The 17,402-nt window shown below is 32.3% G+C and overlaps 3 protein-coding genes across 3 annotated transcripts; 1 reads left to right on the top strand and 2 right to left on the bottom strand.

Moving 5' to 3' along the window:
• Window positions 1-5,517: 5,517 nt before the first annotated feature.
• LOC131600591 (small ribosomal subunit protein uS17-like) lies at window positions 5,518-7,221 on the top strand. Its single transcript, XM_058872729.1, has 6 exons — window positions 5,518-5,634; window positions 5,726-5,766; window positions 5,856-5,956; window positions 6,543-6,687; window positions 6,783-6,872; window positions 6,980-7,221. Exons 1-6 carry the CDS (start codon window positions 5,623-5,625, stop codon window positions 7,068-7,070), a joined length of 480 nt encoding a protein of 159 aa, XP_058728712.1. The 5' UTR covers window positions 5,518-5,622; the 3' UTR covers window positions 7,071-7,221.
• Window positions 7,222-10,102: 2,881 nt separating this feature from the next.
• On the bottom strand, window positions 10,103-11,610 carry LOC131600592 (embryonic abundant protein VF30.1-like). The gene is made up of 3 exons (XM_058872730.1): window positions 11,464-11,610; window positions 11,221-11,326; window positions 10,103-11,110 (listed from the first exon to the last, which is right to left on the bottom strand). Exons 1-3 carry the CDS (start codon window positions 11,500-11,502, stop codon window positions 10,449-10,451), a joined length of 807 nt encoding a protein of 268 aa, XP_058728713.1. The 5' UTR covers window positions 11,503-11,610; the 3' UTR covers window positions 10,103-10,448.
• Window positions 11,611-15,649: 4,039 nt separating this feature from the next.
• Window positions 15,650-17,377, bottom strand: LOC131600593 (embryonic abundant protein VF30.1-like). Its single transcript, XM_058872731.1, has 3 exons — window positions 17,230-17,377; window positions 16,984-17,089; window positions 15,650-16,662 (listed from the first exon to the last, which is right to left on the bottom strand). The coding sequence occupies exons 1-3, from the start codon at window positions 17,266-17,268 to the stop codon at window positions 16,001-16,003; spliced, it is 807 nt and encodes a 268-aa protein (XP_058728714.1). The 5' UTR covers window positions 17,269-17,377; the 3' UTR covers window positions 15,650-16,000.
• Window positions 17,378-17,402: the final 25 nt, after the last annotated feature.

Below are 17,402 nucleotides of genomic sequence, written 5' to 3' on the forward strand. Positions count from 1 at the left end.
ACCAGATTTAGAAACGCTTTTTGAAAACAACGTAATTAATAAAATGCTTGTTTTATGAAGTCGTTATCTACTTAAATCTCCTAATCTCAAACTTTCGCTCTGTTGACTCGGAACATGCTAATATCCCTAACGTACGCTTTCGCCATCCCGCTCGGGTGTAAAAACACTTTTTGGAAATAAATAAGTTCTAATTAGTTTTAATACGCTTTCGCCATCCTTAAAACTAATGTCCTATGTCTACTATCCAGTTAAAGATTCTCAAACTTTCGCTCTATTGATTTTAACCTTTGACCGTCTTAACCCCTCAAACTTTCGCTCTATTGGTTTTAAGACTTACTAATTAAATTAGACATACAAACCAAAAACAAGTGATAATTAATAAAACATAATTAAGCCAATTTAATTCGGATCCCTACGATTAAATTACTTTACATACCGACATCTAAATAAATTAGCCAGACATACTTAAAGAAACAAACATGAAATTATAATTATTAAACATGGAATTATAATTATTAAACATGAAATTATAATTACTAACCATATTATAATAATAATGATAAAACAATATTATAAGAACATAAAACTAAAATGATTGCAAATAAATAAACCTGGTAGTAAAGCAGACGAAATAAACTTGAATTAAATTACGAACAAAACAAATCTTGAAACTTGAATGAAGCTTTGAAATAATGTCGGCAAGATTGTGATCCAAGAGTACATAAATTGTAGGCCTAAAACTAATGGTGTGGTAGTTCCTCAATGTGAGAAACTACCACTTTTACAAAGTGATAATATATGCCTAAAACTATGAACAGCGCTTCCGCGCCTAAAACTTGGATGCCTTCAAATGAATGCTAAGACTCTATTTATAGTGAATGGAAATGGAAGTTATTTTCAGCATCACGTGAGAAGTAGTGGAGATAGTGAGAAGTTGAGAAAATCATGGGGTGAGTGGACTTGGAATTGTCCACGAAATTAATGGAGAAAGTGGCGGGGTCCACGTGCTTTTGGAGACGGGCGTCTCTTAGTGGGCTTGGAGCTTGGAGACGTGCCTGTGAACTGGAGACGGGCGTCTCCCACTTGGAGACGTGGCCTTTGGACTTTGGAGACGGGCGTCTCCATGCAATTGGGCCCTTAGACGGGCGTCTCAGCTTCTTCATAGTGGGAGCTTCAGCTCCTTCGTGGGCTGGACTCCCAAACTTGGTCCATCCTATTTGCACCCCTCACATACTTCAGCACCCCTTTTCCATCTTTTAGGCACAAATAGTAGTGATTTTAGCTCCATTTCTTTCCTTTTCACAAATAGTCCTCAAAACGAACATAAAACCTAAAACAACGAAAATACCAGCATAATACCAACATAAAGCAACATAATTAAGATAAAATAGGGAAATAATATATGTAAATCAAGCTAAATATGTGATACATTTTCGTGTTATCATCAATCCTTCGCAATTCCGAAAGGGGTGGAACCACATGATGTCAGAACTAACCCCGGGCTAGTTTATATATTAATAAGTGTAAATATAGGAATTCCAAAGGTCTGTTTTCGTTTTGAGACTTGTTCTCTGCATTTGAGTACATACGTTGGAATCAGAATAGGGTTGAAAGGAAGTTATTAATGACCTATATAATTAATAGGTAAGTAATAATACGCACAATTCCTTAAGTATCAACCTTTTAGTAACCAATATACTACATTTATATTTATTAGTTGTTGATAATGATAATATTGCAAAATAATAAATAGAGGTATGAATTAGGGGTTGAGAGAATTGAAAAACACTATTATCACATTATTAGTACTTATTATTATTATATAGTATTATTATTAATTTGTTGATAAAAACTGTGTTTTAAAAATCGGATCGGACCGGCCGGTCGGACCGGGAATCGGCCAGGTAACCGGTCTGGTTCAATTCCTGGATCAGATATGCCATTGAACCGGTGTGAACCGGAAAAACTGGCGGTTTTTAATATTGTCAAATATTAAAAATATAAGGCATGTTAATATGAGTTAACGATGAAAAAGATAATTGAAGGCATGCAAATCGGATTAAAATATTAGTTTAAACTTGGAAATGAAATTAATTTTGGTAGACATGAATTTTTTTTATTATGATAGTGGTTATTATAATAGTAGATGAATAATTTCTTAAAAAACAGTAATAATTGCCGATATTAACAAAGACGATTAATTATTATCACCTAAAACTACATATTCCCAATGACATTTTCTTAAAATTTTCTATAAAATGAATTTAGCCTTGTTGATACAACTAATAATTACCTACACTTACCTATAAAATAAATGATTATCACCTAAACTCAATAAAAAAGACGATTACCTCTATTGGGTCCTTTAATTTTACAACTAATACCTACCCAATAATATAAGATCAATCTATTCTTTTGTCTAACAGATTCAGTTTAATCAAGGATTGCGATAAAATAAAATATAAAAAAATTTTTTATTAAATAAATTAGTGATTTTGTAATAAATAAATAATATTAAAATAGAACGGCATGAATTAGTTTATTACAGCAATCAATTAATAATTTTATTATAATTGCTCTGATTTGTTGTGAGTATCATACGTTATTATAATAGTAAATGTCATAGTTAAAAATAAATATATTTTCTTTCCTTAAATAAATATTATAATTATAATTACAATTATTAAAACTTCAGATTTTAATTTGCATATATATATATATATATATATATATATATATATATATATATATATATATATATATATATATATATATATATATATATATATATATATATATATATATATATATATATATATATATATATATATATATATATATATATATATATATATATATATATATATATATATATATATATATATATATATATATATATATATATATATATAGTATTAAGTTATTAAAATACTAATATACAAAATTTTATAAGGAATATTTCTAATAAACCAAAAACTATTTATTATTGATTGACATATTAATATGATATAAATTTTCTTGTAATTGAATACATGTATTTTGATGAAAAGCTGGTTGAAATTCTTAAATTCTAAAAATAAAATATACTATGCAAAAGACTGAGGTATATCTCAAAGTAAAATGATTGTTGCTTCAAATAAAATTCACAATCAACATCTTTACCTTTTTCTCAAGAAAAAGTGTCTACAACAATAAAACAATCAAAAGAATATTACAATAAAAATTGAAAATTGCATTAGTGCTACTAACTAATGATTAAATTAAATTTATCAAATAATGTCAAAAAAAGTTAAGTTAATCAACTTATATAGAGATTGACCCATTGAACCTATAAGTTGAACCTATTAGTTGGTGATTGACCCATTGAATCTATTAGACGCAATAAAAATATGAAAATGGAGATATTTCTTGAAAAGTACATGTGGTAATTAAAGTGGGCCAAAATACACTTTGGATTCGAATTGGAATTGATAAAACCCTCCACATTCCCATGTTTATTTATTCTGTAAAAATGAATTTACAACTGATACAAATTTCAATTATATAGACATTTAATAATTCATCTGTCACTATATTGAAAACTCTACTTAAAACTCTTGCATAAAGGTACATTCTACACCAAGATAAAAGACTTTGAATTCGAATTTACGAAAAACTAACCATTAATAATTTAATAAGTCAGTTCAGAAGTAAGACATAAATATGTTTAATTGCAATGATATAAAAAATTAAGAGTGACCTCTTGATAGAGGTAACATTGAAGACAGTTTTCATATCCCTCTTGAAATATTTGTCGAAGGTTGCATAACTCAGGCAGATAAGAAAATCTTGCAGCAACAACAATTAGAGAAGCTATAGCTTCTCTGCATTCCTGATTACAGTCTAAGTACATCAATTAAGGGATTATATATAATTAGTAAAACTAAAAGAAGAAAGAACACACCCAATGTCATTGAGCGATTTAAATTAGATTTATTACAGATAAAAAAATACATAATATTTTAGAAAATAGTTAACTCACCATAACTTTTTCATAAAAAATTAATTTCGTAGATCTATATCCCAAATAGACGACTAATCCAACACGCATAGAAAAAAGAAGAATAGATCTTTTAACATTTGGTTGACTTTTCAATCGTGGGAACAAACAAAACCTAAAACAAAAGACCTAAAACACAAAACCTAAAACGTAAAATTTTTTAATCATAAACTTTGTTCTCTCTCTTTGAAATGTTTATCTCTTTCAGCAAAACACATCACCAAGTGTTTGGATCTTCTGCTGCGTTTGTCTGCAGCTTCCCCTGCTACTCCATATTCAATGGTTAAGAAATAAGAAAATATTAATGAATGAGAAGAAAGATAAAACCAAAAAATAATTCAAAGGTCATACTTAGTGCTGTTATGGAGCATAAGACAATAAATTGGAGAAGATCTATACCCACCATCACCATACTCTTCTTCTGAAAACAATACATTTTTTTTATGAAAATCAAAATAAAATTCAACACTTCTTTCTCATCAACATCAACATTAATAGCTTTAATATCCCAGACACAACAACAAAATTTTTCCTCTCTAAAAAAGGGAAAATACGCCGCAAACTAAAATGGATGACATTCAAAGGAAAGAAAGGGATACCGCACAGTTTCAGAGTTGATTCGACATTTCCAGCGGCTAAGCGCGATTTTGTAGCATGATGAGTGTGACTGGATTTGTACTTTGTGTTTCCGGCAAGTACTCATATGGTGATTTGGCTCTCACTGCAGATCCGGTGCAAAAGTGAAAAATTACGTACGCCGAGGGTCGAAAAAATTGTTAACAACACTCCATGCATCAGCGATTCAAACCACCAATCTCCAAGTTTCCTTTTAATCGGTTAATGTCATTGATAGAGTCAATCCTTCGAATCATTTTTCTGCTAAATTCGAATATTAAATCGAAATCAAACATAAATCACAGAAATATTAAATGGATATCAAACATGATACAAACTTACTGGATGTTGATTTGAGAATGGTTGATTTGAGAGGGGAGATTAAAGATTAGGGTTACAGATGGTATATGTGGTAGAGGATTATGTTGTGGGTTTTAATAAGAAACCCTAAAGCAGCTAAAATTAAATGAAAGAATTGGAAAGGGTTTGCATTGGTATGATTTACGGTTATCATGTTGCCTTGGAATTATAAGTTTTTCTGAAAAAACATTATCACGTGATTGGAAGTTGTAAATTGACCTCACTAAATTAATATATTTCAAACCTTGTAATTATGATTTTGATTAATTTTTATTTTAATTATTTAAAACCCATAATGACTGTTATACCCTTAAAAATTGGTTAATCCATGGATTAACTTAAAATTAAAATGTAATTAAATGAGGCATTAGTTTTCTTAGTATAGTATTGAAGTCAGGGGGTGTATCAGAAAAGATGAGATCGAAAAAGATACCTAATTCAAGTTGTGTGACTTATCCAATATTGTAAAGCCCAAATAATGAAGAGAAAAAAAAAACTCAATAAAATTTGCTGTTCTTTTTAAAAGAAGCATTGTCATTTCAGGTTAGGGTTACCCAGTGCGGCCGCTTCAAACTTCCCGGTGTGAATCAAACCCTCATCAACCAGCCATGGCGGAGCAAGTGAGTCACCTTCAAATCAACTCTTACTCTTCTTTTTGTGCCTGTGAAAAATCTCCGATTTTCTAATTGCTTTTTGATTTTGAATTTGCAGACTGAGAAGGCTTATTTGAAGCAACCCAAAGTGTTTCTATGGTAATACCGAGAAACTTTCATTTATTTAAATATGAATGCTGCTATTGTTTCAATGTCAGTGTTGTGAATCTGTAAATTTTTTTATGAAGCTCGAAGGTATCTGGGAAGGGGAAGAGGCCTGGTAAGGGTGGGAATCGGTTCTGGAAATCTGTTGGACTTGGATTTAAGACTCCCAGGGATGCCATTGAAGGTTTGTTTATTCTGAATTTAAGAATTATCTGTGATTTTTGATATTCATGTTAGTGTTCTGTTAGTGATTGTTTACACCGATAAAATGTAGCGATTTATGTGATTGACATTGTGATTCTAAGAGTCATATATAGATAGATTAGTCTGTGTAGGGACATCAAGAGGGTTGTATATAAGAAATTATAGTTACTCGGAATGTGTATCACTCATTGTGGTTTCATTGTGGATTTTGTGATCGCCACAATTGTTAATGTATGTTGTGTGGCTTTAACGGTGACAGAGTGTCGACTCTGGCGAAATGATGGGATTTTAGCTATCTCCCATAGACAAAACTAAAAGTTATCTAGCCAACTAAGTATGTTAGTTTTAATTGTTTCCTTTAAAAGCCAATCTGCGGTGCGCAATTAGGTGAAGAGCCTTTTTTTTTTATCTCAATTTTTAAGTTTGAACACTTACTTATAAAGCATGAACTAAGTATCTAATGTACTTATGTTTTATTGAGTCACATCATCGCTTTTATCTTATTATTTGTATATAAGATCAGTTGTGTTTGTATTGAAGGCCTTTTTCTAATGTTTTTGATGCAGGAACTTATATTGACAAGAAGTGCCCATTCACTGGCAATGTTTCAATCCGTGGTCGTATCATAGCTGGTACCTGTCATAGTGCCAAGATGAATAGGACCATCATTGTTAGGAGAAATTATCTTCATTTCATCAAGAAGTATCAGAGGTATTCATGACCCTTTCTTACTAGTGTGAGCGGTTTTGATTTATCTGTGTGCTATAAGTGTGTAACTATTTGTTCTGGTTATTTGTTCTTACTAGATACGAGAAGCGTCATTCTAATATCCCTGCACACGTTTCACCTTGTTTCCGAGTGAAGGAAGGAGATCATGTTATTATTGGCCAATGCAGGTTAGATCTTCGTTGAAAAACAGTTTTTTTTTTAGATTATTGAAGCAACAAATTATTTGTAGTGTGTTTAAGCCCCCTATTTACATTTACTACTACCATGTTTACAGGCCACTTTCAAAAACAGTCAGGTTCAATGTATTGAAAGTTATCCCAGCTGGATCTTCTAATCTTGCAAAGAAGGCTTTTACAGGAATATGAGTTTGAAATTATCAGTGAGGATTGATGTCAATTGTACCTTAGTTTTAAGTATTTTAAGGTCATGACATTGTTATGATCCTATCAAAATTTGGATATGTTTAATTGTTTTGCATTGATTTGAGTAGCTAATGTTAAAGATTTTTGAAATACATATTATAGCTTGAGTAGTTGCACTACTTTTTGGGCATAATGGTAGTGCTTGATTACTCATCTATATTTTTGAAATGTCTCTTTTTCTTGCTGGATTCCATGGTTCAAGAATTCAGTTATATAGGAATATTATTTTTTTTTTTGTTTTTATTAGAGTTATTTTCTACCGCTGGGGTAGCTCCTATAGTAGAGAAGGTGGTCGAAAAAAGACTCGAATGATTTGAGCATGCAGAGAGAAGACTTGTATATTTTGGTAAGAAGTCATATTCTGGTAAGAAGTCACATAATTAGGGTGAGAGGATGACCTAGATAGACCATAAGAGGAATTAAGAAAGATATCAAGGTTAACAATTTTGATAGAAAGATGGTCTTGGATAGAACATCAAGGTGTAAGTAGATCCATATAGCCGATCCCACCTCGACTTAGTGAGGTAACTCTTGATTGTTGTATTAGAGTTATTGGGTAGAATGAAAGCTTCATCAACAATTTTTATTCTATTTGTTTATGGATGCTTTTGAATGAAGGGGAATGATTGATAGTTAAGGAGATCGGTTTGGTATAGGCGTGGATTTGATATATGGCATGGGATGCAATTCGGCACCGCATCATCTATAAGATACATGCTGAGATCATAATGTTTTATTCAAGATATATTCTGAGATAATAAAGCTGAGATTTCGACTACATGGTTTTAATATTCTAAAAAGAACACAATTTCAACATTTTTCTTCCTAGATACTCAAGGTTTAAGGTGCAAAGAAGGATTGGTTGATGGTGATGAGGTGAGCTTCCGGTCACATTTCCTTTCTATCTCTTCTTTGAATTCTAAAATTTTACTGATAAAGTTACAAACAACTATTTTACTTAGGGGTGTTCGCGGTGCGGTTTGGGTGGTTTTTATGTAAAAAATCATGCAAATCGCAAGAGAAAAAAGTGTGCGGTTCGGTTTGGTTCAGTTGGCTTTTAGAAATAAAACCGAACCAAATCAAACTAATGCGGTTTGGATTGGTTCGGTTGGTTCGATTTTTTTATAAAAATTTATTGAGCCATACATATATAGATGACAACATAACTTTGTATTTAGTTATTTATACGTTATCAAATAACAACAAAATTCATCATATTTGGATAACAACTTTCCATTTAATATACAAAAATAAAATTAGATAAAAGTGAAATAAAAAACATAAAATAGTAGCATAAAACAATATAAAAAAAATTATAATGAAATCGAAAAAAATAGGAGATAAAAAATTAAAGAAGATGAAAAAGAAAGAGTAGAAGAGATGAGAGATTGGATAAGAAGAGGAACATTAAAAACGTAATTCCAAGAGAGAAACAGTAGAATAAAAATAATAAGATGAAAAAGAGAGAACTTAAAAAATAAAAGACTAGAAAAGAAGAGATAATATGTACTTTAAAAAGAAGATGAGAAGAAGACACAATACCGCTAGGAGAGATTTAAGAAGACTTAAACTGAAACTTTAAGTGTGAGGAAAAGAAAATCATTTGTAATCGTAAGGCTAAGGCATAATAGGTTTAAGTTTGGGTTGGATATAAGTTAATTGAAGTTTGGGAGTTGTAGCATAATGCGGTTTGATTTGGTTTGGTTTGTAAAATACAAACCGCAAACCGAACCGAACCGTGCGGTTTGTTAAAAAATGGCCCAAACACAACCGAACCAAATGCAGTTTTTTGCAGTTTCGATTTAGTTCGGTTCGGTTTTACGGTTTTCTAATGGACCGGTTTGGTTTTGAGCACCCCTAATTTTACTCATTTTTGGCCGTTTCAAATTTTCCCACTTCATGATAACTTAGTTTTATCAAGTCCTTGGCATAATTAGAGATATTAAAGCTTAATAAAAAGGAAAATACGCTTATTAATTATCGGATTGTGATAAATGTATATAATTAATTAAATCAAATTTACTGTTCTTGTCTAAAAAGGAAAAAATTTTGTCAATTTTTTTTTTACTGTTCTTGTCAATACAAACAAAATACACAACAAGTCCAATACAAATTGAATAAACACTTGATCTGATTATAGGTCTGTCAAGGTTGAATTTGAATTTTCTCTATTTATATATCCTTAATTTACTATTGAGGGGGTGAGGCTATGTTCGGTAAACAATTATCCTTCGAGAAAAATGTTCATAAAAGAAGGGTTCTACACATCTCATTTATGGCAATTACTAACTTAGACGTTAACACGCTTGAAACTATTCCTCAGCCGTCAGACTAGAGCATAATAGTTTCAAGATCTTTAAAATAGTTCACAAACATAATATTACTAAAGAGCTTTCAACAAAATTGGATAATGCAAAAGGAAAATAAGTCGAAGAGCTCTTTCAAGTCTTTAAAAAAAACAATGTTGAAATAGAATTAGCTTCTATTTTGGAAGGACCATATTCATCACCAACACTAGGCGAGGGGAATATATCCTTGAAACAAGGATCATTTTAAATCGGTCAATATTTGTATCTATCGGGTTTCGAACCTGAGACCTTGAGAGGAGCACACTCTCATGACTCAAGCGTTTCACCGCTAGACCACACACGCACACCCCTTATAGACCATATAATTTCCATATTTTTGTCTACATAGGTCCCACCATTTTTAACTCGAAGAACCACCACTTACATTTAATTCACCATTTTGTGCGAAATCAAGGTCCTTGCATTTAATGCACCGAGTGTTCTATTTAGAAACGAAGTTGCATGTTAATGGTGATCAGTCTCTAATTGAATGCGTGATAAATTAGGGTTGTGGATGGAAACAATTTGGGGATGGAGTTTCTTAATATATCAAATTGAAAATTTTCCTAGTATTTTGATAAATATATTATGTTAAAAACACAAATGTAAACGAACTAATATAAAATATAGAATATCAAACATACATTTTTTTTCATTATGGAATTCAAACATACATCAACGATTTGATAATCGATACCCAAACTAGCCAAACATACGTCAATGATCCGGTCATCGATACCAAACCATCATAACATACAAAGATACAACCATAGTTCTAACTACTTAACATGTTTTATTTAGAATACATAAAATCTTATACTGGCACATCATGGTTTTCCTTATGTACTTATATTATTTTAACACAAATCCAGTTTGAACCTGAGGTTTCCATCAGAGCAAAAATCCTCAAATCTCAAGCATGGTTTAAGTGTGAAAATTTTAATTGGAAATGATGTGCATAGTCATTTAGCATCTAGATGACACAACGACGGTCAACAGAATAATTAGGTACCCAAGCAGCAGCCTTATTGCCAATGAAATGGCAAATAGGAAAAGTTCCAGGGTCAACTTTGAGAGCTTCAAAAAGCAACTCAGGATTCATACCTCTTGTATCATGATGACAAACAGTTAAAGCCTTCGCTTTGGTTCCATCGGGTGCTACCAATGAGACCACGTAAGCCGTTGTTGCACGCACTTGGTGACAATTGAATACAACTTTTTCAAAATTCAATCTATGACACATCACTGCATTGTCACCAACTTTTTTGACTTCCTCCACCACATATTGGTCGTAATTAACATCAAAGGTACTTGAAATGGCCTTAATCTTTGTTGTTCCAAAATGTGAAATGACATAATCAATCATAGAATCTAGAGATGATACACAATGTTTGTGTTCTCCTTTAGCAGTAGGGCTCTTACAAAAGTCATCAAGACTTTGTTTATTTTTATTTTCCAGCCATATGGAATCAGTGATACCTTGTATTGGCTCAGTGAATGGCCCCACCATCTTTGCAACTGAGTGAGTGTTACCCAATATGATTTTGTTTCCAGGATAGAGGTCATGTTGAAAAAAAAGTGTCGAGTATTGGTTTAATTCTTCGGCTCTAATAGGTAGGTTATTAGTTTTTCCATCTGCCATATGAAACATTTTAATTAGTTCAAAAACCATGATAAATAGCCTTATTATGAGGCAACATTGCATTATAAGTTTCATTAAAAGGGTAATAATTCATATTACTAACTAGGAATCAAAAGATCTGAAAAAGTATTGGGTAGAGGAGTGTTTGGCCAAACATATTTCCAATAATCTTCTCCAAATGGTATCGCACCAATTTCCACAAAAGCCAACTGTAAAAAAAATCCACATTTTGTGTATTAGTGTTGAAAAATTTCTCCCACATTCTTTTTTATAAAGAAGGTCATAAAGATTTCAAACAAAAACCAAATATACATTATATATAATGAGTAGAAAATAGATAACTTACACAAAACAGAGCCAGAACCGTGATGCGTGCAAACTCCATTAAGCTGGTTATAAAGAAGTGATAACTGTGAAGAGTTTAGTGAGTGTGTATGAAACTGATACCAGTTTCTCACTATTTATAGGTAAATACATACCTATAATTGCATGCAAAACTTGTCGTATTGATCTTGTTGATTCCTCCAAGTGGTAACAAAGTTTATGCACATGGCATCCATGCAAAACTATTGCATTGTCCCCTCCAAATTTAATTATTGTCTCGAAAAGATACGAAAGCTAACTTGTTTTACCTTGTGCACATGGCTTTCATGCACATCACCTTATTCCATGCAAAGTCTGTGTAGTTTCAGTTTCTGTCTAAACTTACAAACTATTTGTGCAAATGGCGTCCATGCATGAAGTTGCCATTAATTAGAACTGTAGTATCCAAAGTTTATGGTACAACATTTTTGTCATACGGAAACGGTAGAAAACCGTTGCAAAATCTTAAAAAACCGTTGCGATAGACTATGAGAACGGTTTTTTGGCCGTGCCGAACTGAGGCGTTGCCTTATCCTTTCAGAACGGTTTTTTATCAAACAGCAACACTATTGATAACCGTTGTTTTAGGTTCCTTTAGAGAACGGCTTTAAGGGTTCCCAACAACAACGGTTTTTCTCAGTTCCTAGCTTAAAACCGTTGTGTTTTGTATATTTTAGAGAACGGTTTGTCATAGGGTATAACAACAGTTTCCAACCGTTGCTGGTTTTGAATCCGTTCTAGTAAGCTCATACCTATATGACTCCTTCAAAGGCTACAGCAACGGTTTCATAGCTTTACCAACAATTCCTCACCATTGCAAGAAATAATTATTATAATAAAATATAAAATATATTTATTTATAAACCTTGTAAACAATTAGTATTATACTTAAATACAAATAATTTTAATATTATATTATTTTGATAAAAACCTAAACATCTACATCTATGTTTATGTATCTTCATCTTCATCTTCGAATGTCTGAAAAAGTCTTCATTGATATCATATGATCTGCAAAATAAAAATAGTATAATTAAAATAAATTTTTTATTTGAAGCCTCTAAGATAACAAGAATGTAAAACATAAAACAATTCAATCTTAATTATTATTAGGAGCATGTGTAGATGGAATAATGTAAGACACTCTTAATATCAATAGTAGGAGTGTAAGTTAGAAGAACAAATTTCAAAAATTAAATGACAAATTATTTCAAAAATTAAAAATGAGGAAGAGTGTTTGGAGTATAAGTTTGAATAGTTACATGCTTAGATTACAACATATTAGTGTAGTATAACTTTGAATAGTTAAGAAAAATAATAATATGTGGAATGAATATTGAGGAATTGAAATGAGAAAGCAAGATGACATATTTTTCCTCCTACTTTATTTTCTGTCATGTATAATTTTTACTATAACATATTTGAACTATGAGTGAGATTCTCTTTTCTAAATGATGACAATGATGATACCGGTTTGGTGTGCAGATTTTTGTGTCTAGAGAGACCTTTTTATGGGATGTACCATTTATTTAGGTTTTGTCTCCTCAGTACTAACAAGGTAAGTAGCTAATAGCAGTGCAAAATAACTCATTAATATCAAACCTCGCCATTATGGTTTAGGTGCCCATTTTAATAGTGAAAAACTCTCGAAGTATAAAAAATATATATTTGTTTAAGAATAAAGTTCTACAAAAAAAAAAGATATATGGTGACTTCACAAAATTCGAAAGTTTCGATGGGGGATAGAGGTAAGAGCAGCTCTAAAGGTAGTGGTAAAGGCAGCAACATTAAGAGAATTGACAAGAGTAATGTGAAGTCTTACAATTTTCATAGACACTGTCAATTTTATTAGTGGAATTCAATTGCCACTTTTACAAGGTAAACACCTTCTAAGAGGTCCTATGGGAGTATATGATAGTCTCTTAACCCTTCTACGAGGTAAACACCTTTCTGGATCAACTATGAAACAAAAAACTTTAAACAAAGATTGGATAATGCAAAAGGAAAATAATTCTAAGTGCTCTTCCAGATCCTATGGGAGTTTAAGATGGTCTCCTTACCCTTCTAGGAGGTAAACACCTTTTTGGATCAACTATGAAACAAAGATGGTGATCTTCGTTGAGACATAAGAGCTAAATTGGAGAGCCTTCCACCCTTGCTAAGAGAGTACAACAACCATTTCTGTTGAGACATAAGAGCTAACTTTCCACCCTTGCTAAGGGAGTACAACAACGATGAATGCATATCATAATTGGAACTCCTTAAAAATTAAAGAGACTGGACCATACCTAGTAAGGTCGTAGTAAAGTAGAAAATTATAATTGAAATACAACAAAAGGTGATCTCTTAGGAGTTCACTCATGAAGACCGGGTCCTAATAAGGGCCAACAAAGAAAAAAAACATTGTTGAAAGAAAGCTAGCTCCTAATTGGAAGGGCCATATTGATTCGTCCCCAACACTAGTCGAGGGGAATATACCCTTGAAACATTGACCTTTTTAAATCAATCAAATTTTAAGGAGGTCTATTTAACCCCCTGATCGGTCACCATTTCTACTTAATTTCGTCATAAATTCGGCATAAGATCGTCATACTTTGTAACACTTTGTGGTTGTTTTTAAGTGTTTTTCTTTGATTCATCTAGTTCTAGTTATTTTGTGTCCATTTTGTTTTTGTGCCATTTATCTTTGTATATTAGGTGCTTTTGATCTCTTTACTTGGTGGTTGTAGGTTAATTCTGGATCAGATGGAAATTGCACAAGTGTTGGTGTAAAAGAAGTTGAAAATCGTGACAAACGTGTAGTATTTTGATCATAACTGGAGCTTCGTAACTCGGAATGACGCGGTTCCGGTGGCAAAATTTTGCTAACGAAAAGGGCTACAACTTTGATGTTGAAGTCAAATCCAAATTATGAAGTCAGAGGCCGACACGGTCAGACCGTGTCAGATGACACGACCGTGTCCAACCTGCTGAAGAATTCTCCCCAAAAGTGGCAGAAACTGACACGGTCAGTCCGTGTCAAGTGACACGGCCGTGTCAGCCTATGTGGACAGAAATTCTGTAATTTTTATGTTGTGATACTTTTAAAGTCCCGGGGGCATTTTTGGTATTCTGACTGGGATCTGAAAACCTAGAGAAGTTAAAAGTGATTTGGGAGACAAGGAGAAGGCACTTTTTTTGCACCGTACGATAGAATTCCAGAAAGAGGAGAAGATAGCTTCATCAAGGGTTTCGGAGACAGAGAGATTCAACGGTGGACACCATTGAAGATCAAAGTTCCCAGTTATCTTTGTAATGTCTAAATTCTTTGCTTTGTGCTTCTTGAATATTATGAGAGGCTAAACCCCCCAATGTTAGGGGGTGGTCCTGATTTGGTTTATGTAATGACTCTGAATTCTTGATTTCATCAATACATTGGTTTATGTTATTCAGTGAAATTATGCAATGTTCTTAATGTTTTCTTTATCGGTCAAATAAGGATTAATCTACGGCTAACAAGTACAGGACTGTAGTTGTTAGGGTTTGTGCATAATTTGATTATAGTAGATATCACCTAGGACTAGGGATACCCTAAAATCACCAATTAAATCTTGATAAAATAAAGGCTTGGTTTCAGCTTATTTCCCTAAGGACTTAGGTATTAGGTTGAAAGACCAAAGGTTTTCCCACTAAGGACTTAGGGGAAAACATCCTAGAGGTTTGGTAATAGAATACCATGAACTTGTTGAAGAGATCTGAATTCAGGGTTGTTGCAAGCCAAAGCAATCACTCACCCTAGCATGCCTTTTACAGTAAAAAGAACCAACTTTATTATTCCGCTTTTATTTATGTGTACGGATTTATTCCATATTCCACAAACTATTGTTTTTGTTCAATTGAATTAAGATTAAGAAGCAGTATTTTCTACGTAGTCCTCGAGATCGATATTTGGGTTAAAACCTATTATTACTACATCGGTGAAAATAGTACACTTGCTATTTTTCCGATCACCCCCTTCTAGTGTTCTAGTTAGAAATGAAGTCACATGTTAATGGTGTGATCAGTCGCTTCGGGTCCGTGATAAATTAAGGTTATGGGGGTTTCTTAATTTATCAAATTCAAAATGTTCCTAGTATATTGAATGATATACTCTATTAAAACAACACATATAAACGAACTAATATAAAATATAGAATATCAAACATACATTTTTTCATTATGCAATTTAAACATACATCAAAGATTTGAGAATCGATACCAAACTAGCCAACCATACATCAATGATCCGGTTATCGATATCAAACTATGATAACATACAAAGATACAACCATGGTTCTAACTAGTTTAGAACTAACATGTTTTATTTAAAATACATAAAATCTAATACTTGCACATCATAGTTCTCCTTATGTACTTATATTATTTTAACACAAATCCAATTTGAACATGAGGATTCCATGACAGTAAAAATCCTCAAATGTCAATCATGGTTTAAGTGTGAAATTTTTTAATTGGAAACGATGTGCATAACCATTTAGCATCTAGATGACACAATGACGATCAACAGAATAATTAGGCACCCAAGCAGCCGCCTTATTGCCAATGAAATGGCAAACAGAAACAGTTCCAGGGCTAACTTTGAGAGCTCCGTAAAGCAACTCAGGATTCATACCTCTTGTATCATGATGACAAACAGTTAAAGCCTTCGCTTTGGTTCCATAAGGTGCTACCAATGAGACCACGTAAGCCGTTGTTGCACGCACTTGGTGACAATTGAATACAACTTTTTCGAAATTCAATCTATGACACATCACTGCATTGTCACCAACTTTTTTGACTTCCTCCACCACATATTGGTCTTGATTTATGTCAAAGGTACTTGAAATGACCTTAATCTTTGTTGTTCCAAAATGTGAAATGACATGATCAATCATAGAATCTAGAGATGATACACAATGTTTGTGTTCTCCTTTAGCAACTGGACTCTTACAAAAGTCATCAAGACTTTGTCTTTCTTTATTTTTCAGCCATATGGAATCAGTGACACCTTGTATTGGCTCAGTGAATAGCCCCACCATCTTTGCAATTGAGTGCGTGTTACCCAATATTATTTTGTTTCCCGGATAAAGGTCATGTTGAAAAAAAAGTGTCGAGTATTGGTTTAATTCTTCGACTCTAATAGGCAGGTTATTAGTTTTTCCATCTGCCACATGAAACAACATATCAATTAGTTCAAAAACCATGATAAATAGTCTCATTATAAGTTTAATTAAACAGCCTTGCTATTCTTACACCAGATTTTCAATACACCGTATGATACACCGTAGATCATCACAAAGCAAAATAGCTTGGCACGGAAACCAAGATAAGCATACCATTATTAAAAAATTAAAATTAATATGTGAATAGTATAAAAATACGGTGTAGTGTTTGGAAATGGTGTACATATATCTTTTCTCTTAATTAAAAGGGTAAATTTAATGATAATGAGAAGTCATAATATGCAATTCATATTAGTACTAACTAGGAATCAAAAGATCTGAAAAAGCCTTGGGGACAGGAGTGTTTGGCCAAACATATTTCCAATAATCTTCTCCAAATGTTATTGCACCAATTTCCACAAAAGCCAACTGTAAAAAAAATTCACATTTTATATATTAGTGTTGAAAAATTTCTCGCACATTCTTTCTTATAAAGAAGTTCATGAAGATTTCAAACAAAAACCAAATATACATTATGTATAATGAGTAGAAAATAGATAATAACTTACACAAAACAGAGCCAGAACCGTGATATGTGCAAACTTCATTTGGCTAGTTACAAAGAAGTGATAACTGTGAAGTGTTTAGTAAGAGCGTGTATGAAACTGATACAAGTTTCTCATTATTTATAGGTAAATACATACCTATAATTGCATGCAAAACTTGTCGTATTGATCTTGTT

The sequence above is a fragment of the Vicia villosa genome, linkage group LG4 (assembly GCF_029867415.1).
Source record: "Vicia villosa cultivar HV-30 ecotype Madison, WI linkage group LG4, Vvil1.0, whole genome shotgun sequence".
In the NCBI taxonomy this organism is placed as follows: domain Eukaryota; kingdom Viridiplantae; phylum Streptophyta; class Magnoliopsida; order Fabales; family Fabaceae; genus Vicia; species Vicia villosa.